This window comes from Plecotus auritus (genome assembly GCF_963455305.1).
Source record: "Plecotus auritus genome assembly, chromosome: 6".
Taxonomy (NCBI): domain Eukaryota; kingdom Metazoa; phylum Chordata; class Mammalia; order Chiroptera; family Vespertilionidae; genus Plecotus; species Plecotus auritus.
The window spans coordinates 135,759,184-135,780,707 of record NC_137773.1 but is presented as its reverse complement, the minus strand read 5'-3'; the positions used below and the strand labels follow the sequence as shown (position 1 = coordinate 135,780,707).

General features: G+C 38.6%; 1 protein-coding gene and 1 pseudogene across 2 annotated transcripts in view; both read right to left on the bottom strand.

Moving 5' to 3' along the window:
• Positions 1 to 21,524, bottom strand: part of DCP1A (decapping mRNA 1A) — a 59,067-nt gene that overhangs the window by 20,339 nt on the left and 17,204 nt on the right. Inside the window, exons 4-5 of the mRNA XM_080675939.1 lie at positions 14,598 to 14,664; positions 6,410 to 6,548 (exon numbers count right to left, since the gene is read on the bottom strand). Coding sequence (XP_080532065.1) covers positions 6,410 to 6,548; positions 14,598 to 14,664 — 206 coding nt within the window. The remainder of the gene's footprint in view (positions 1 to 6,409; positions 6,549 to 14,597; positions 14,665 to 21,524) is intronic.
• Positions 9,167 to 13,797, bottom strand: LOC308252039 (protein DBF4 homolog A-like; annotated as a pseudogene). Its single transcript has one exon. The product of its transcript is annotated as a protein DBF4 homolog A-like (transcript).

Below are 21,524 nucleotides of genomic sequence, written 5' to 3'. Positions count from 1 at the left end.
TTTTTTTTTTTTTTTTTGCATATGGATGGCCAATTGTTTCCAATTATTTGTTGAAATCATCATATATTCTTTTTTTTTTTTAAATATATTTTATTGATATTTCACAGAGAGGAAGGGAGAGGGATAGAGAGCTAGAAACATCGATGAGAGAGAAACATCGATCAGCTGCCTCCTGCACACCTCCCACTGAGGATGTGCCCGCAACCAAGGTACATGCCCTTGACCGGAATCGAACCCGGGACCTTTCAGTCCGCAGGCCAACGCTCTATCCACTGAGCCAAACCGGTTTTGGCTCATCATATATTCTTAAAAATTAAACTACATTTTAGGTCTCTACAAATCCTAATTACAGATGATAAAAGTCGTAAAGTATTATAAATTCTTGTTAACTTGTATATAACACTAAAAGTGAAAATATTTTTGTTCTGAAAGAGAATACTAAAAAAAGAGATGGAGATGGAATTATGCATTTTTAGAAACTTAAGTTCTATTTGGGCTATCTGATCTGCATCTGGTGAGCATTATCTAGGTCAAAATGAGCACCAAAAACAGTTCAGAACACTCAAGATAAAAAGAAAAGCCTTAAACTTCAAATTCCAGAGACAGATGAATTTTTCTTGATACCATACTATAAATGTATGTGCTTAGCATAGGAATAGATACTCCAATGTTGAATGAATGATATGCATTTTTCTATTCAAATGCCTTAACCCTTATATTATTTCAGAACACCATTTATGAAGTGTTACCCATTTAAATAGAGATGAAGTAGTCTATGAAAGCCTATGAAATATCTTCTAACATATTTCTTTGTGCAATATTACCATCAATCTGTATCAACACACTATGAAAAATGTGTGGAACTGAAATGTATTAGAGCAAACATAAACTCAAAACACTGTTCATAACAAATTCTTAAAACAGTGGTATAAAATGTTCTGGAACATTTTTTAAATGGGGAGCTTTTTTAAAAAATATATTCTTATTGATTTCAGAGAGGAAGGAGAGGCAGAGATAGAAACATTAATGATGAGAGAGAATCATCAATCGGCTGTCTCCTATACACCCCCTACTGGGGATCGAGCCCACAACCTGGGCATGTGCCCCGACCAGGAATCGAACCTTGACCTCTTGGTTTATAAGTCAATGCTCAACCACTGAGCCACACCGGCTGAGTTAAAAATGAGAGGTTTTACATAAATATCCCAGCCTGTCATTTTCAGAGAAGCTGGAAAATTTGGTAACAATTGCCTGGAGGTGAGCTGCAACGGACTCTGTGACATAGCAACAGGCTCCCAGTGTCAGATCCACCGTGGCCCGTAGCAGGCACTCCCATGGCCCACATTGTTTTAGGGACATTTGAGTCTGTAATACTTGAAACTTAACTTAAGCTATGAGATGGAATGTATTTTAAAAGGTCTCCAGGACTTCAAATATTTTTTCCTATGTGTGCAAGGCCATTCTTGAAAGGTTTATTCTGAGTTTTTGTTAATGACAGTTTCCAGTGTTTAAAGGACTGGGGGGAAATGAATAATGATAGACAAACTTTCTTGAGGGAAATTTTACAATCCTATCTAATAAAGAGGGAATATGCTAATCGACCCTCACACCACCACAAAGATGGTGGTGTCCACAGCCAATAAGGAGGGAACATACTAATTTTCTGCCACGCCCTCAAAGATGGCGGCGCCCACAGCCACAACATGGTAGTGCCCAGTCCTCTCAGCACCACCGGGGCGGCAGACGCAGCAAGGTGGGGTGGCCCAGCCGCTCTGCGCACCTGCCTCTGAGTCCCCCAGTCCCCTCAGTCCCCCAGCTTCCCAGGGCCGGCCTGAGGCGCAGGCAAGCCTCAGATGGCAGCTGTCCAGCTGCCCAGGGCCGGCCCGAGGTGCAGGTAAGCCTTGAATGGCGGCTGCCCAGCTGCCCAGGGCCGCCCGAGGCTCAGGTAACCAGGGCTGGCTGAGGCTTGCGCTGCCGGCAGTGGGAGCAGCAGAGGTGTGATGGGTCGTCGCCTTCCCCTGATTGCTAGGTCGCCTCCTGCCCCTGAGGGCTCCCAGACTGTGAGAGGGGGCAGGCCGGGCTGAGGCACCGCCCTTCCAGTGCATGAATATTCATGCACTGGGCCTCTAGTATTTGATAAATATCTTAAAAAATGTCAAAACCCGTTGATCTGCCCTAGTCGGTTTTGCTCAGTGGATAGTGTCAGTCTATGGACTGAAGGGTTGCAGGTTTGATTCCAGTCAAAGGCATATACCTGGGTTGCCTATGTGGGAGGCAACCAATTGATGTGTCTCTCTCACATTGATGCTTCTCTCTCTCTGTCTCCCCACACACCCTTTCCACTCTCTAAAAAAATCAATGGAAAAATATCCTCTGGTGAGGACTAACAACAACAAAAAAATCTGTTGATCTACCAATTCCATTTCAAGTAACTTATTTTGAAAGAAAATGCTGTACATGAATACTTAGCTACAAGGATGTATTCTGAATTCTTAATAGAATCAGAAAAACCTAGGGTGTTGTTCATATAAGACAACAGAAGGAAAAATACACAGCTATTAACATCACAATTCTTTTTTTTTTTTTTAAGTTGTCATTCTATCAAATGAAATCTCACAGGGACTCCCTATGTAATTACTATCATAAAAATATATTGTCTGCCCAGCAGGCATGGCTCAGTGGTTGAGTGTCAACCTATGAACGAGGAGGTAAGAGCTCGATTGCTGGTCAGGGCACAGGCCAAGGTTGTGGGCTCGATCCCCCCAGTGCAAGGCATGTAGGAAGCAGCCGATCAATGATTTTTTTCTCATCATTGATGTTTCTATCTCTCTTTCCCCCTCCCTTCCACTCTGGGAGGAAAAAAAACAAAAAAACAAAAAAATATATATATATGTATATATATATATATATTTGTAAACTATTGTTCTTTGGGGGAAAAACAGGTTACAAAAGTTAATAAAAACTACTTTTAAAACTAGTTAATAAAGCTAGAATACACAAATATACCACACCCACTGGGGCATATTTATATATATTTCTGGAAGGATACATAAGGCATTAGCAGTGGTTATTTCTAAATGATGAAATTATAATTTTTAAAAAATATATTTTTATTTATTTCAGAGAGGAAGGAAGAGTGAGAGAGAGATAGAAACATCCATGATGAGAGAGAATCATGGATCAGTTGCCTCCTGCAAGTCCCCCACAGGGGATCGAGCCCACTACCTGGGCATGTGCCCTTGACCAGAATTGAACCTGGGACCTTTCAGTTCGCAGGCCGACACTCTATCCACTGAGCCAAACTGGCTACGGCTATAATTTTTTTCTTTTATTGTAACTTGTAAATATAAAAGTTTCTGTAATTAATATGTACTGCTAATAACAAGAAAAATAATGGTGCTTGTATTTTTTTAAGAACAAAAAAGTTTGGATTTAAAAAACATTTGCATTTAAATTAAAACAAAATAAACAAATGACTTCTGCCAAAATGCAGGATTACAAATCCAGACTAGGAGCAACCCAGATTGGGCCAACTGTAAAGACTGTGGTTTCAGCTATCTTTTTTTACATTAAAAATAGAAAAGTTGGTTAAAACTAACTATAGAACTTGGGGAGAAAATGTTTATTATAAAGAGTTTTTATGTCCAAAGAGTCTCTATTATAAATACCTCACTAAAAAGTCTGGAATTTCATTCATTGTATTATATACACCGGACAGAGGAGATTTAGAATTGGGATTAAATCCCATCACTGAGGCCTAGCTTTCACCCCTCCCCTTGTTTCTGTCAATCTCCCAAGTCTCTCCTTAAAGATAAACAAAGGGGCCATCTGGAACCATGTGGCAGCTGAGGGGAACCCATCCAAACACTAAGATATGAATTCAGAGGTCACTGCTAACACCAACTCCATTTGGTTAGATGACAGGCCAAATACAGAAAAGAAACAAAACTCATTTATGGAAGCTCTACCTATTTGCAGGCAGTTTTCAAAAACAGAACATATTAAAAAGTAAATATCAAAGTTTTAACTAAATACCCAAAGATTTAGTTTTAATCTAACCATAGATAACATTTTATTTTTTTCATACCATGCAAGAATTTTCTTACAACAGTAATTTCTGTTCTCCCCACATTCCTGAAAGCCCTCTATAAAAACAGAACAAGGCATCTATGTAGATAACATAGACCTCATTAAGGATATGAAAGGAAATTTGGGGAATATAAGGTAACTTAAAAGTTTAGAAAATGGTTCTAGAAATTTATTCTCCATCCAGTTTCCTAAGAAATCAGTGAATTCATTATAGAGAAGACTGCCTTTCCTATATTAATCTTCATAGATCTATAGGTTCCTCCTAATTCTCTATGAGCCATTGAGGAGTTTGGTACAACTTGAAACTTCTCATGGGCTCGAATGTATAGTTTTCTACCCAGGAAGTGGGACTTCCTTTGGTGTTTGAATGCAGGTTTATTGTAGTTTATGGTGGAAACTACCTCCCAGAGCACTGTTCCTTGAACTCTAGATTCTTAAAAGTTAGTATGTAAAAAATGGTGCTATAGTCAAATCAACTTGGAAACTGGTGTTACTGCCTTATTTATTGCAAAGACCTCTCAGAGTCTTGAGCACTTAGAGTCCTATAAAAAAGAGGAGCCATGGTAACAATGTTTTTAACTCACTAGACCAGGGGTGGGCAAACTTTTTGACTCGAGGGCCACAATGGGTTCTTAAACTGGACCGGAGGGCCGGAACAAAAGCATGGATGGAGTGTTTGTGTGAACTAATATAAATTCAAAGTAAACATCATTACATAAAAGGGTACGGTCTTTTTTTTTTTTAATTTCAATAGTTTTATTCATTTCAAACATTTTAACAAGAAGAATGTAAACACTAATTATTATAATTTGAAACTTCAAAAAATGGAGGAATCATAGCACAATAACATACCTTATATTGAAGATGGCAAAGGCAAAATAAAATTGCCTAACAAAGGAAAGGTACAAAAGCCTTTCAAATTAAACTTAACTATAATAAAATAATTTAAAACTAAAACAAATAGAAAAGAACAAAATGTGTAAACAGTAAATTAAACATTTTCTTTAGTGCAACTTCCAAATTATGCCCGGGACGTAGATGTAGATGGCAATGTAGACTGGGTTGAAAGGTTTTTGGTCTTTAAAACATCAACTTCAGTGGGAACAGTGTTGTTGGTCTCCTTTTTAGCTAATGTTCTGATACTGTGCTCTCCAGGGGCGTGTCTCCCTACATCACCACAATAACGTGGCTACACATTCCCAGGGTGATGTCGGGGGACGTGTCCGCGGGCATTACAAGGAGCCTCTGGAAGATTGAGAGGTTGTTCCTTCTACTGAATGGGCGGATATAAATGCGCCCACTCAGAAGAAGGAGCTGCAGCCGTGTTTCCCGACGTTGCCATGTTAACACTGCTGCTGGTGAAGGAGCGGAGGGGAGAGCAAGAGAACCCTCTGCTCTTTCGGCTCCGCGGGCCGAATCCGGCCCGCAGGCCGTAGTTTGCCCACGGCTGCACTAGACCAACTGGAACCTGTTCTCAAGGAATGCCTGTTAAGACCTAGAGGCCAGTGTTAGAGTAGAACTGGGAAATATAGTTTAGAGTGCTTTTTACATTTTGTTCCCTGATCTTTTGGTGAGGATTAAACAAGAAATGAGAAAAAGTACTTAACTCAATGTTAGTAGAAAAAGGTGACAATTATAATTCTGCTGAAACAAAGTGGAAGCCTTTAGTATCACCCCTTGAAGTGTGGGGCTTTTAAATGCTGATGTCAAGTGAAACGCCAAGAAAGTTCCAAAGCTACAAGGTCTGAGGACGGCGGAGAAAATGTCTACTGCTTGGTACACATGGACAGTTCATAAATATGTAGTGAATAAACTAACGAATGCCTACAGCTTCTACTACATTCAACTTTGGGAAGAAAATGTTATCAGTTAACTTTTAAACTAAAATACAAAACACAAAGAAAAAAAAATTCTAGAAAAGCCTCCCAATTTGGGTAAAATTCCAAATGATACTTAATGAAGGCGGTGCACTTACTACCAATAACAGACTGAAGAAACATAAATTCCCGAGACCTAGCAGAGGCTGCAGAGGTGAAGACGAGGCATGAAGCTTTTCCAGAACTACCTGTTGCAGCTAACTTCTGCATTCCACAATCACTTTCTCCCATAGTAGTTTTACAGGAATAGGGGGAAAAATTCTCAATTTTCATGCCAATTCAAAGACTGTAAGGTAAGCAAATTTATTATCTCTTAGGCTTAAAACTAAAAGAGAGGTTTTCTTTTTGAATTATTTCTGCTGGCCCTGGAGGTGACTTCCCCAGTCCATGAGCCCCCTGCAAGTCACCTCCCCTTTGGTCCTCCCAGGGGCATGCAGCCTCACCCTCTCATACTCATCCTTAGCTCGGCTGAGCATCTCCAGGATGTCAATGGGCCTGTGGTCACTGCAACCGTTGGCCTGGCTGGGGCTCTGCTTATCCCGCGCAGCTTGCTGGGAGCGCCGTGTCTCCTCTTCTACCACCCTACAAGACGAGAATCAGGTTTTAGCAACATATGTTAAAACACATTCTGACCCAAGAACTCTTCTGGTGTTCATTTTCCAAGAGTACAGGAAAAATGTCACGATCACAATGTCCTCACAATACAAAACACAGAGCCTTGGTTACCTCACCCTGGAATATATGACTGACCAATTCATCATTTTATTTATGGTACTGCATTGCCAACCAATATATTTCACTGTGAGAAGGACAAAATACAGAATTCCATACCAGAGTTGTTAGAAATAGGTACATTAAAATTCTATGCAGAGCATTTGAGATCTTGCTCCCTGGCATATACTGTCAGTTTGGTTCAAATAAACTCATATACATATTCTCCACAGGTTTGGATATTTCTTACATCAACTCAGATTAACAGGAGGAAATCAGATTTAATACATATGCATGGGAGAATTCACATAAGCATGACGAATTCTAAAAATAGTAGGCAAAATGGGGTATATATGTCATTCTGGGCTAAAGAGAAGGAGGTAAAGGTCTGGGACTTCAAAGGGAAGTAAGGCAATTCACAGGGAAATGAAAGAGTTAATGTTTAGTAAACAAATATTTGCTGGGCCCTCTAAAGACAATGGGTCCCAAGAAGGTCTTTGATCAAATAGGCCTTGCTAGGTATGTTTCTCCCTGTCTGCCCCAACCAGTTCATATTCTGTGGTTATCCATGGTGATAGTTCCTTCTAGAACAGGCCTTCTATCTTAAATTCTTTTAGTCAATTTGTGGGAAGGCCAAAGCTTCTAAGTCTACTGTTCTTTAAAATAGTTATCATGCCGAAGTAATACGTTTTGCAGTGGCAAATTTTGCTTCCCTATTTGCACAAACAAAATTTTTAACTCCAAAACACAGAATGTATGAAGGTGTGTGGGAGGAAGAGACTTTCCTCTACCCTCAAGATTCTTTGGCTCTAATAATGAAGACATGAGACATTAACAACAGAAAATCAGCAAATTTAATTACATATATTATGTATAGGAACCCTGCACACATGAGAAAGTCAGAGATCCTACATACATGAGAGGTTCAAGGAGAGAAAGTTAAAAATTAAACATATATAGCATTCACAGCTAAGGATGAGGTAAGGTGCCCTGGGGCTTCAAAGGGTCACTGCAGGACAGTAAAAAGAGCAAATGTTTAGTAATTAGAAGTTTGCCCTGCCCTATGGGGAAAAGAAGCTCTACTAAATTATCTCTCTCTTCTTTGAAGTATCTTAAAATCAGTCAACTAAATGGTAAAGAAATTTGAAAATGGACAATGCTACCAAGACAAAGGAAGTCTGAACAGCTGAACAACTCACGGTGGAAAGTTTGTAATGACAGCGGGCTAGCAAGAAGAAAGATTAGTTTCTTGAAAATAAAGGTCTTGGTGAATCTTCAAAAGCAAATGATAGCACCACAAGCAAACATAAGGTTTCCCTTTTTCTTTCCTTAAAAATCACTAAGTGGGCAACTGAGGTCAGGTGACTGTGACAATGCTCTTTATTTTGGTTGGTGCTTACACTAATTCTGTACTTGAAAATACGTAAAGCAAGAAACTGAGGGGAATGTCACTTATATAGCCCTGACTGGTTTGGCTCAGTGGATAGAGCGTTGGCCTGCGGACTCAAGGGTCCCAGGTTCGATTCTGGTCAAGGGCATGTACCTTGGTTGCCGACGCTCTATCCACTGAGCCAAACCGGTTTTGGCTGTTTCTTTTATTTTTCTTCAAGCCTGGAATAACAAATCTGAACAAGGCAGCCAATCTTTTTTTGTTCCTTTTAAGATTTATTCAGGTTCATTCCCAACTGTAATGAATAGGCCTACCGGCCAAGGAATATTATGGGCACAGTCACAACTTGATAACTGTATTACCTGAGAATTTCTCAGACAGTGATGACAGGCAATAAAACAACTCAGTAGCAAAAGGCTTTTTGATGGACTAAGAGGAATAGGACAGAATAGGCCACTGTGTCAGTTCCCTACTTTAAAACAGTCCATCAGGAACTCCCAGTGTGAGATGGTTCTTTTTTTTTTCCTGGAAAACATTGGGTTAAACAATATTACACAGATTTTTTTTTTTTTTTAAACAGCAGAATCATTCTGAGTTTTTAATATGCTAAAATGTGTTATTATTCTCTAAGAAGGGTGGGCTTATACATTTTTCAAATGTATTTGACCTCAGAATCTTCTCCTGAGGCAGGATTCCTATTTAGAAAAGGATGGTTTAAGGTAATAATGTCATTAATAGTATTATTATTTATAAAACAAAGATAGAACCATGGACTTTATGGTAGACTGAAAGAAGATAGGCAGGTGATATGAGGATCAGACCAATTAGAATATTGATATCCATACTGGTAATCAGTATTTCTTGGGAAAGAAATACTTTACTGTCGTAACTGTGAGGCCTGTAGCAAAAATGGAGAGATATTCATTGATTCTTTCTTTCTTTCTTTCTTTTTTTTTTTGGTAAATATCACCTTTATTGTTAACATTTACATTTGGTTCTGTAAACAAAGTTGGCAAAAAAACAACAACCTAAGAATTTTTATACATATTTATAAAAATTTCAGTATGATCTATCCCTTTTGAATTTATATTTTTTTAATCTAAAAGCCAGTAAATGTAGAATTTGAAGGGAAAGAGGAAAACATTGATGACAGATTTGAATCATCCTCCCTCCAAATATCAAAACCATCACAGATTCCACCATTTTTGGTGTAGTTTGTGAAACCCAAAAATTCTGATGTTTCTTCACTAGTCTGAAATAAGTTTAGTAGAGATTGTGAACTACAAATTCTACTTTCCTCTTGTGTAATAAGACATTCAGTTTTTTTCTTATCTAAATCCACATTTGGTTCCAGATTTTCTTTTTTATTTCTTCGTAATAATATATTCACTTTCCAACAGATTTTACCAGAAGGTAAGCTATCCATATTCTTGATGTCACATTCATTGGGTTCCCCGAGACAACTTTGGGATGAAGTGTTTGCCTGAAGAGTTCGGTGCTCCTGTGAACTGTTCATTGCTGACAGACTATAATCATGACATATTAAATGAATGTCCTTTTCCTTCAGATCCTTTGCTGGAAAAAGCACAGCATCTGATTTTTGTTTTGGTTGAGATGCACTATTATCTATATTGAAATTAGAAACTTGTATAGATAGATGTCTGTAGCCTACAGACAATGATCTGTTCTTACTTCTTCCAAGTTGTTTTCATTTATAATTAATTTACGTTTAGAAATATCAAGAATGCATCCTGTCTGTTTTTACCTGGAAATAGATGTGTAAAATTTTGTCTTATGTCATTTTCAGCTGGATTTAACGTGGAACATTGATTTGTTTTCTCATCAAGTCCTCTCAATTCATTTGAAGGGTTAGGGATGTGCTCTGAAATAAACACAAGCTTCTCTTCAGGTTGCTGGGTTTCTTTATATAGACAACTCGCTTGATTACCTGTACATTATTTTCCCTGAAGTTTCTCTGAGAAATAGGTTGCAATTCTAGCTTTTCTTTTGGTTCAGAGTTTTTCAGGATATTTGTAGTAATAGGAGAAAGGGATCCAACGCTGTATTTTAATCATTTCTTTTTAGGCATGTCCCTTTCATGTTCCACAAATTCAAAAATTAACTTAGATACAATGTTATCAACAACTTGATAGCAATTACTCTGTGCAAAGTTTCTGTGTTGCTCAGTTAGGAGATGAGTTTCGAGATCTTCATATTTTTGCAAGCAACATTCACAATATCGTTTTTTTTCCTTCTCTTTCAATTGGAGTTGAGTTGGGATTTCATCACATTTATCGCCATCCATTTCGATTCTTAGTTTAACCCGAGTTTGCTTTTGGATGTTGGATGGCTTATCTATATCAAATGGACTGGAAGGCATCTGAATAGAGTAATTTATATAAGGCATATTGGTCAGTTGAAGATAAAATGGTCTATAAAGTTGGCTCATATCTTCCACCTTTAGAAAAGGCTTTTTGAGTCTATCTGTTCTTGTTTTCTGTGTGCCAACACCTACTCTTTTCCCCAAATCTCTTATAGAAGTGCTTGATTTCTTGAGTAAACACAATTCCTTTTTCTTTTGTTCAATGTAGTATCTTATGTCATCAATATGAAGAATTTTTACTCCCCACGATGAGGCATTTGATAATATACTATTTGAAGGAATAAAATCGTGATCCTTGATAGCTTTTTCAGCTAATAATTTTCCTCTGCTCAAACACACTGAATCTGGAGACTTAAATGAACGTCAATCATAGCTGGGATGAGGTGAAGTGGTTTCTGCAGTATATGCAGATTCTGGACTTGGTACAGGAGAGATTTGTCCAAAGGTTTGTGCAAATTTAGCTTCCTTTTTATTTGAAATAAAATAACTGATATCTTTGCTGAGAAATTCTTCAACTCGCCCTCCTAGATCCTTAATGACCTTTTGCAGTTTTTCAGAAATGGTGACAGAAGGTAAGTCGATATAAAATATCTTTCCCCAAAGTGGCTTATATTTGGATTTTTCTGGTTTGTTAACAGTTTTCGGAGATTTCAAAGATGGTCTGTTTTTTTCATTTTTGAGTTGGATTTCACCCTGGAAATTTCCTTTGCTGTGGATCCTCATGGCTCTGGAGTTCATGGCAGCCGCCTGGCACCTAAATGCTGGATCCAGAGAGGGCGTCGGGCCAGGAGGCCGAGAAAGCACGGCTCCCCGAGGCCAGAGACCCACCAGCTGCCTCCCTTCCGCAGACCCGCACACCGCGCTGTCATTGATTATTTCTTGATGGTGGATTACAAGCAATTTCACTTTGCTTGTACTTTTCTTCATTTTCGATTATTAACAGGCACTCCTTTAATATTCAGTAAAAAGATTATTTTATACTCAGTTATAGGCCACCCCCAGCCTGAATCTACCTTCATCAAGGACTCTGGTCACACAGTCTGTTTCTACCACCCCCTGCCATGCTGCCTGGCTTGCCCATGCTTGTATTCACCTCTCCCCTGACCTGGACTGGATCTGTGCTTTTGGTACAAAAGAAGACATTTCTAATAACCCACTGGCCACCTTGGTTACAAAGCTCACCACTGCTGAAAGCAGAGCTGCTGGATGGTATGGAAGGGAACCTCACATGAGGCTTAGACTCTAAGGCCTTTTCCATTCTAACTCTGTGAAGGAGGACTTTGCTTCTCTCCTTTCCTCATAAATTCTCAACTGTGCCCCTAAGATTGTCTGTAAGATTAGGAATAAAGTTGACTTCCCTGAGTTCTCCAAATTTTATAGTTTATGTAGGCAAACACTAAAACAAGTTTTATTATTAAATAGTTTCTGGAAGACTGGATTTCCTCTTTAGAAGGATCAATATTTTTCAAATTTAGTGGATTTTCAACTTTGCCACTGACCAAAGAGAATTTCCAAATTTAGATACAGTATAGGTCTAGAAATTTGCTCACTCTTCCTAAACAGCTTCTCAGTTTTTATACTATAAACAACTTTAGGAATAAATCAATTCTTTACTTGAAGAATTTTTATTCTATTGCAGCTATCAAAACAATTTTTGGTTAGCAGATGTGACATTTAGAAATATGTAGCAAATCGAAGTTGCACACAGGCAAAGTTAGAGCAAAGAAAGATAAAGTAGTCTTTTTTATCTTGGGTGTCCAGAATGCCATTTATCACAAAGTTAATGTTAATATATAAGGTATTCGCTTCAGACATAAACAGGCCAGGCTCTTGAAAACTCCCTATCAACAGTTTCACAAGGGCATTCTCTAATCACTTTCAATACCTCTCCACTTCAAGTAAACAAGCTGAAAGTTAAGCAAATGTCTCTTTTTGGTGGCATTCTAGTGAAAGAACCTTGACTGCTCTTCTTTTCCATCTCTGTTTCCTGTTTCTACTTCCTCATTTTATTTTTATATTCAATACAATTATTTCCAGATAGGCCTTTAGTCTTCAGCTTCATTTACCATCTGAAATTTTACGTTACTTGACTTCACAGAGAAAACAAAGCTCAGAAAGGTTTTCTGTGAATAGCTGTTAGAGCTAAAAAAGCCGGATTCTCTCACTCAGGTCCCAAAAGCTCTCAATCTGCAGGAGAAAGTGTATATACAGTGTATGGACAACATATAGGTAAGGGGGCACCGATTCCCTGCACAGATGAAATCTGCGTATAGCTTTGAATCCCCCCAAAACTTTGCTAATAGCCTACTGGGAGCCTGATGGGTAACATAAATAGTTGAATAACATATAAAAGAAAATGTTATTTTAAAAGATGGTAAAGAAAATACATTTATAGTACTGTATTTATTGAAAAAAATACACGACTAAGTGGGCCCACGGAGTTCAACTCTGTGTTGTTCAAGGGTCAACTGTAGTAATATATTCCAAAGTTTAGATATTTAAAATATATTCTAGATTTCAGGATAATCAAAAAATCAACAAATCTGTGTCTTCTAAGTAAACAGAAGTAAGCTGCCTTTGCTGTTACTTTCAAAACTACAAAAAAGTCTTCAAATAAATGGCTTTGCATTATCTTTTTTAGAGAAAATATGCTCTAAAGAAAGTGTGGTTCTAGAGAGCCAACACGTGTGTTCAAATAAGAGTGACACAGGTTTATATGGAACAATCCTCAGGAGGCACACAGCATTAAACATGGCCTGCCCTGTGGCTACAGCCAAAGCTGGCAAAGCAGAGCTGATTAACATCCAACTGGGACTCCTTAGCCTCGGGTGCTTCTTTTAAAATGAAAACATACCTGGAAGTGAGGTTTTTGGGGTTAATTATTTATTTATATTTTTATAAGAATTAGTTTTAAAATGAGATTATTTTCAACAATCAAGACTGCTTTCTTCTAAATACATAGATAACAAGGGAATCTTGTTTGACACACGGGGAAGAGAGGTCAACATTTCTGAGAAGTAACACTGAAAAGGAACCAGAAGTGCCCAGAATAAGTGTGCCCACTGTTCATTTTGCCCAGAGCTCTCAGGCCCCTTGAGAGCCACAGTGTCTTGGGCACCTAAACTCCAGACTGGCAGTACTAGCAATACAGATAAGCCATGCGGGGTGGCTTCTGCCGGCTACTTTGAGAAAGGACATTGAACCTCCCTTTAGAATAGTAACTCAATGAAAATGGTTTTCCAAATTCCAAATTTCATTCTTACAAAAAAAATCTCTTGGAACACAATACAGTAAATGACTGGTGACTTAGTAAACTAGAAACTTGTTCAAAAATAAGTTCACTCAAGGTAAACATGGATGTGTGCAGGAGTTCTCTCTGGCTACTGAACACAAGTCCCACTTGTTATAGTGAAAATCTGGATAGAACCTAAACTGGATATGGTTGTTAGACTGGGCACTGCACATAGAGGACACCCTCAGAAGGTTCTGGTTAAATTACAATCTATATGTAGGACACTATAGAGGGCTATTTAATGCTTTGAAAAAATGCTGTTGACATGAAACTAGGCTGTACATACAGTATGATCCTATTTTTGTAAGAAACAATCAAGGACATCAACCTCACATATACATAAAGAAAAAGACCAAAAGGAAACAAACTAACAGGACAACACACATTGGGTGTAGTAGTAGGATTATAAAAGACTAGAGGCCCGGTGTACAGAATTTTTGCACAGGTAGGGTCCCTAGGCCTGGCTGGCGATCAGGGCTGATCTGTGGAGTGACAGGTGGGGTAATGGGGTGGGGGGCCCCCCCGCTGGCACCCGCCTAGGCTGGCCTGGGGCATATGGGCAGCTCCTGCATTGAGCGTCTGCCCTCTGCTGGTCAGTGAGCGTCATAGCGACCAGTCATTCCACAGGTCATTCCACCATTCGGTTGATTTGCATATTAGGCTTTTATTATAAAGGATTATATATTTCTTTAGACTTTTCTGCCTTTTCCAAATTTTTGAGAATAAACAGGAAATTAGAGGGCAATACATAATTAGAGGGAGATTAGTATAATCTAGTAACAAAGAGAAGTAGGGAGAAAAGTAATTTTTCATCTCTCATATGTTATTAATAAATCTGTGGAGTAATATACTTACTCAGACATGAGTTTGGCTATGCGGTGACAGTCATTCTTGTCATAAAACCAGATACTGTATATTGACACTTGAAAAACAAAGAAAAAAAAAAGAGGAAATGAGGTTTCAACATATATGTAAGTAACACAGTATTACCATGGAATGCCACAGCATTTATCATCAAATTCTCAACTTGTTAAAGGTTCCTCTAAATGTTTAATAAAACTAGAATAGGTAAAATATTCAAATGAAAAGTGCAAAACCTGCCAGGTAGCTCAGTTGGTTCGAGTGTTGTCCCAATACACCAAGGTTTCAGGTTTGATTCCTGGTCAGGGCACATACAAGAAGCAGCCAATGAATGCAAAAATAAATGGAACAACAAATTGATGTTCCTCTCTCTCTCTTCCCACCCTTCCTCTCTCTCTAAAATTAATCAAGAAAAAAACCCTGCAAAAATAGTTGTTTTAGATATTATTATCAGATCTCATTGCACCTGAAATGCCATTAATTGTAAGATGAACTATTATTTTATGTATTATAAGTGACAACAATTAAACTAAGAATCAACATTGACAAGATGCATTCCAAATAGGAAAAAAGGGTCTTAATTATTGAAAACAAAGTTTACCAGCTAATTGAACACTAAAACCTTTGTCTTTGCAACTGAAAATACAGAATATATGTCACAGAAAAAACAAAGGCAGCCATGGTAGCTGGCAGTGGCAGCAGCAGCATGATGGTATTTGTTTAAAAACAAATACCAGCCCTAACCAGTTTGGCTCAGTGGATAGAGCATTGCCCTGCAGACTCAAGGGTCCCAGGTTCAATTCTGGTCAAGGGCATGTACCTTGGTTGCAGGCACATACCCAGTAAGGAGTGTGCAGGAGGCAGCTGATTGATGTTTCTCTCTCATCTATGTTTCTAACTCTCTATCTCTCTCCCTTCCTCTCTGTAAAAAAAATCAATAAAATATATAAAAAACCCCACAAAAACCAAATACCAGCTCCAGATCCATCCTATGATCATCTCTGTCCATCACACTTATTTTCCCATCTTTTTTATCCCCAGTATGATCAGCACTAAGAAAGCCAACAAAAAAATATTTGATGAATAAATAGATAAATGAACTTTAATATAACAATACTTAAATAAAACTATTTTATGTACTTTTTGGATAAGGCAGAATAGAAATGCTCAATATATACAACAAAATTAAAATATGGGTAGGTATGGCTTATTGCTACCATGTGCACCCACTATGACATAGCTTGTCCTAGGATGCACTTGCCTTTTCATACTTTCAACCACTCCCTGGCACAGAGATAGAAACATTAATCACTCCCTGGAGGGGGGGGGGAGAGGGAGGGAGGAAGAGAGAGAGAGAGACAGAGAGGGAGGGAAACATCAATGATGAGAGAATCATTGATTGACTGCCTCCTGTAAGACCCCTACTGGGGATCAAACCAGCAACGTGGGCATGTGCCCTTGACTGGGAATCAAATCAGTAACCTCTTGATTCCTGGGTTGACACTCAACCGCTGATCCACACCAGCCGGGATCAAATTTGAAAGTTTATTAATGAATGAACACTGGATTTTGTCAAAAAATTTTTTTTTTTTGGCTGGCAAAAGATACAATATCGCCCTGACTGAGTGATTCAGTTGCTTGGAATGTTGTTCTGTAAATTGGAAGGTTGCGGGTTACAGGAGGCAACCAATCGATGTTTCTCTCTAAAATCAATAAAAAAAGTATTGAGAATTAAAAAAAAAAAAGGAAATAAAAATAAGTGATTTACTTAAAAAACATCAATATGATCATATGATATTCCTTCTACCTTTCTTTTAGCCTATTAATATGATGGATTACATTGATTTTCAATATTGAACCAGCTTTGCATATCTATACTAATAAAAGGGTAATATGCTCATTAGGGTGGATGTCTTAGCCGCAGTGTCTGCCCAAGGCTCAGGCAAGTCCCAGTGGCTGCGAGGGCCAAGGCTCAGGCAGCCATGATAGCCGGCAGTGGCAGCAGCAGCATGATGGGAGCCTTGAGGGATCCTGGACTGTGAGAGGGAGCTGGCTGGGCTGAGGGACGCTCCTGCCGCACCCCCACCACCCGCCACCCCGTGCACAAATTTTTGTGCACCAGGCCTCTATTCTAAAATAAAGCCCATCTAGGCATTTTTAATATTTCTTTTCTATTTATTGTTGGTTTGCTAATATTTGGTTGAGGACTTTTTTCATCTAAGTTCATGAGAGATAATGGTATGTAGGTTCTTTTTGTTTCTTTTTTTTTAAACTCTGTCTTGTTTGGGTATTAAGGTAATATTGGCCTTATAAAAGTCAGTTGAGAAGTGTTCCCTCCTTTTCTGTTTCCTGGAAGAAACTGTAAAATTAGTGTTAATTCTTCTCTGAATGCTCCTTTAAATCCATCTAGGCCTGGAGATTTTTCATGGGCCTTAAAATTATGAATTCAATTTCTTTAATGGCTATAGGACTATTCATGTTATCTATTTTATCTTGGTTACATTTTGTAGTTTGTGGTTTACAAGGAATTGGTCCATTTCTTCTAAGTTGTCAAGTTTAGGAGTGTAAAGTTATTCATAGCATTCTCTTAATCTTTTAAAGTCTGGAAGATCTGTAGTAATATCTTTTATTTCAATCCTGAAGCTGGTAATTTGTCTTTTTTGTGTGTGTTTGTTTGTTTTGGTTAGTCTTAATAAAGTCTTATTAACTTTATTGACTTTGTAAAAAAACCAGCTTTTGTTTCATTGATTTATTTTTTCTCTATTTTCAATTTCATTGATTTCTGCTGTCATCTTTATTCTCCCTTATTTTTTATGCTTTGAGTTTATTTTGCTCTTCTTTTTCTAGTTTCTTGAGGTAGGAATTTAGTAGTTTCTCAGCCAGTGTTGCTTGAGGGGGGAGGGGTTTTCCCATGGTTAGGCCCCCTGTGTGTCTCTGGGAGAAGGGGAGCCTCTGACCTTTTACAGACGAAGACCGCTTCCCAGGCCAGGCTGTTTGTGCCGTGACTCCTCCCGGGTACCCACCTTCCCTTCATGGAAGGCAGAAAAAGCACTGTCCTGGTGGCCACTTATTATTATTAGGGCTTCCAATCTTTTCTGCCAGTTTTGCTGGGCTCACCTACTATTGTTGGCAGGACTCCTGTTAGATTTAGGGGAAGAATGAGCCTACCTGTTGCTAGGCTGGATGGAGGGCAAGAAACACCAGGCCTAAGTCCCCTTATTCTGTTGGGTGAGAAGGCTGTAAGACATCCTGCTGCTGTTTCTGTCAGTTTTAGGTTCTACACCAGATAGACTTCTTTTTTCCACCTTTCAGAGTTCTGATTGTCTCTTGTTGTTATTTTTGAACTTTATACATTATAAGGAAAAGCAAAGGGAAACAAGTCTGTGCCATTTTGTTGTATCAGAAATCTCATTATGTACTTTTATTGATGGAAAACAGGCTCACGGAAGGACTAAATGACTCATTAATAAAATCAGAGAAAAATAGTCTCAGAACTAAAACTCAGGTTTTCTCAGTCCTAGACCAGTAGTCACGCAGCTACACATCTACTACCTCATTAGTTTAAATAATAACTTTTATAGAATTAAAACATTAATGAGCTTCAATTATGCTTGAAGATTAAAGCAACACATAAAAGAAATATAAATAATTAAGTTAGATACTACAATTTAGAAAGCCACCGTTAATAAAGCTATTTTAATAGTAAATTTTGTTTTGCTCTGGATTAAGGTAATTATATTTCTCTACAAGACTTCATGGCCAATCACAACTTTCAAAATTCCCTTTTTAATGAAAATAAAAATTTAACTGGATTTTTGTATTGTCAATGTAGAGTGAATTAAAACATTATCGATATACAGAGTAAGTGAATGGCATCATTTTAATGAATCAAGAGTACAAATAGGAATTTTTTTTCTATCCTTTTCACAAGGGGGCTTCTTTAGCAGGGAAACCCCCATTACACTAAAACTGTCCTAAATTGTCCGACCCCATGTCTGGCTATGTGTCCTGTAGGTGACTGCATGCTACCATGAGGCAGGTGAGGCTGCTGTTGGAACCCACTTTCATAGTCCCTCTTCTGTTCACAGAACTTTAAAACACTACTGATGCTTCAAACAGAATCACATCCAATGAATAATAAGTAATTTTGAAATATTTTACATGATGTAAGTCCATAGATTAAATTTAGCTTTGACAGCCCACTAGAGGAGCACAGAAACAGTCTTGTCACAGAAGAGATAATTACTAAGTATTATCTATGTTTTTAGCATCTAAAGACTGCTCCAACATAGAGTAAATCAGATTGGGCTTTGAAGACTCCATATATGGCAATTACAGGCACCTGCCTTTCTTTAAATATGTCTCCTCCAACCTTGGTTAAAGAACTCCAAACTACAAATGATTCTAGTTTTCCTCTAATGCATAAACCCATACAATTGATAGCGATGAGAAAAAGTTTATGGTATACAATACATCAGGCTCAAAGAGGAACTCGTTTTTTGTGTGTGTGTTTTTTTAGTTAAGCAGAGGCATTTAAATATGTTTTCATAGGAGACTGTAAACCAAAATCTTAGGAAAGAATTCCACATTAATAATCAAAATAAATCCATCAGAGCTTTGGTCAACTTATGACAAATCTTCACTTAGGCCTCCCCTTTTCCTTTGAAGAAATACACTATAATTTAGAAATAAGACACATGCCTTCCACTCTTGTACATTATCAAGTAAACTGCCAGAAAGAGCCAAACACTTTCAAAGGCATGTTTGCTGAAGAAATAAAGATAAGGAAGCCGTAATGATAGCTTAATGGGTAAAGGATAACAGTCACACTTGATTCTGCCAAAAGCAGACCTGTAGAGGTTCAGACAAGCATCCAAGAATCAGTTCTGTCTGCCAACGTATCAACTGCTCAGTGCATGCAACTAGCAAGAAGGCCCAAAGACCTGCCACTAAGCCTGTCACTGTCACTAGTGAGGAAAGACAAGTTTGCCAGATAGCTAAAACTGCGGAGGACATTGTCTCCAAACCAAAGCTGAGTATTCTTCCAAGAGAAGTTACACTGTAAGGCCCAATATATTCTGTCAACAATTCACTTGCTGAAACCACCTGAAATAATATCTCTTGATTAACTATATCAGAGGATTTAGGCATTTGGCAATATAGTACTACTTTGCTATGGCAAATAATAATGGCATGCTGTTATAAATGGCTTTTCTCAAGATAAGAGCAAACTAATTATTGAACACCCACCATATATCATAGTGTTAACAGTTGTCCCAGGTAAGTCATGCTGCACAGGCAAATCACTAAAGAGTTAGGAAGTGTGACAGGACCTTTAGCTTGTACTTCCATGAAAAATAGCAAGATACAGAAAAAATATCCATTATTAAATGTTTCCTTTTCTTTTCAAAGTGTGAAAAATAAAACTGACAAAGATGAAAAGTATCTGGATTATTTAATATTGAGAAAATTTTAAAAGCTGTGGGGCAAGAGGTTTCAATTTTCCTCGAGAGCCTGTTTAAAGATCCAGAAGCCCAGTGTGATTTCATGTGATCCTTCACTCTGCTGCTCATCTGGAGTGTTATATGGTATACACAAGGTCAAAAAAATCCAAATTAATTTGGAGCCTTTATAAAATCTCTTTAGACTTCTAGTGATCCTGTGAAATGTCACAAAAACAGAGCTGGGCCCTAACCGGTTTGGCTCAGTGGATAGAGCGTCGGCCTGCAGACTGAAGGGTCCCAGGTTCGATTCCAGTCAAGGACATGTGCCTTGGTTGTGGGCACATCCCCAATAGGAGGTGTGCAGGAGGCAGCTGATCGATGTTTCTAACTCTCTATCCCTCTCTCTTCCTCTGTAAAAAATATATAAAAAAACAAAAACAAACAGAGCTGGGAATCACTCTCATGTTGTCTTTTTGAATCATTTATTATTTAGTTTTTACCTACTTTCTAAAAGGATTTGAGGAGGCTGGAGATTTTCTCAGTATGGTGCCAAGCAGAAAAGAGGATTTGATAAAGTTTTTTGGCAAAGGAGTTCAGAGTAACAAAATTTCTAAAGATGATACTGACCAAAACCCCCTAAAAGGAAACAAAAACAAGAAAATGGACTCTGAACACAGCCAGACCATTTACTCTAGACATAAGGAAGACCCTTCTGATTATAAAAACAGTGTAAGATTGGGACAGATTACATAAACACAAGCCTGCCCTGGTGAGTGAAACATCAAATGCCACTGCCTTGACAGATCATTTAAGACAAGAATAAGCCTGGTGGTTCCACATCAACATCAAAAGGTTGGGAAAGAAAGGCTCTGAGGTGAAGGTAAGAACATACACACATACAGGAGACTGTGGCAGGTGGCAAGCAGGCAGGCAAGGAGAGGCCGTATATCTATACTAATTAAATCCTATGTGGTTGCCACACCCTCACGCCATGATGCCTTCACACCGTAACAATCCATCACCAGGAAGCTGCGTGCGCCACAGGCGCACGCGGGTGGACAGGGACTTGAAGCTGCATGTGCAGCGCGGAGGCGGGTCCCGGTGGCTCCAGCCTAACTCTTTGGGGCAATCTATCGAGGAGCCCTGGATGGGTGGGCAGGGCCTACCTCTTTAGGGAGATCGATCACAGGGCTTCCGCACTGTGAGAGGGCACAGGCCCGGCTGGGGACCCTCCCGCCCCCCCCAAGTGCATGAATTTCGTGCACTGGGCCTCTAGTCTATCTATAAGAAAGGCTGGTAGGTATGCTTCAATGACCTTAGTAGCTTATTCCTTTTGGTCAAAAGAACACCCATTTTAAAAAAACACTGAATACTAACATGGTGAAGATAGAGCCCACTTTAAAATATTTAAATTGCAAATATCTATTTATTGAACACTGATTAAAGACTTGGGCCAGGTAATTTAAAATGCTATTCT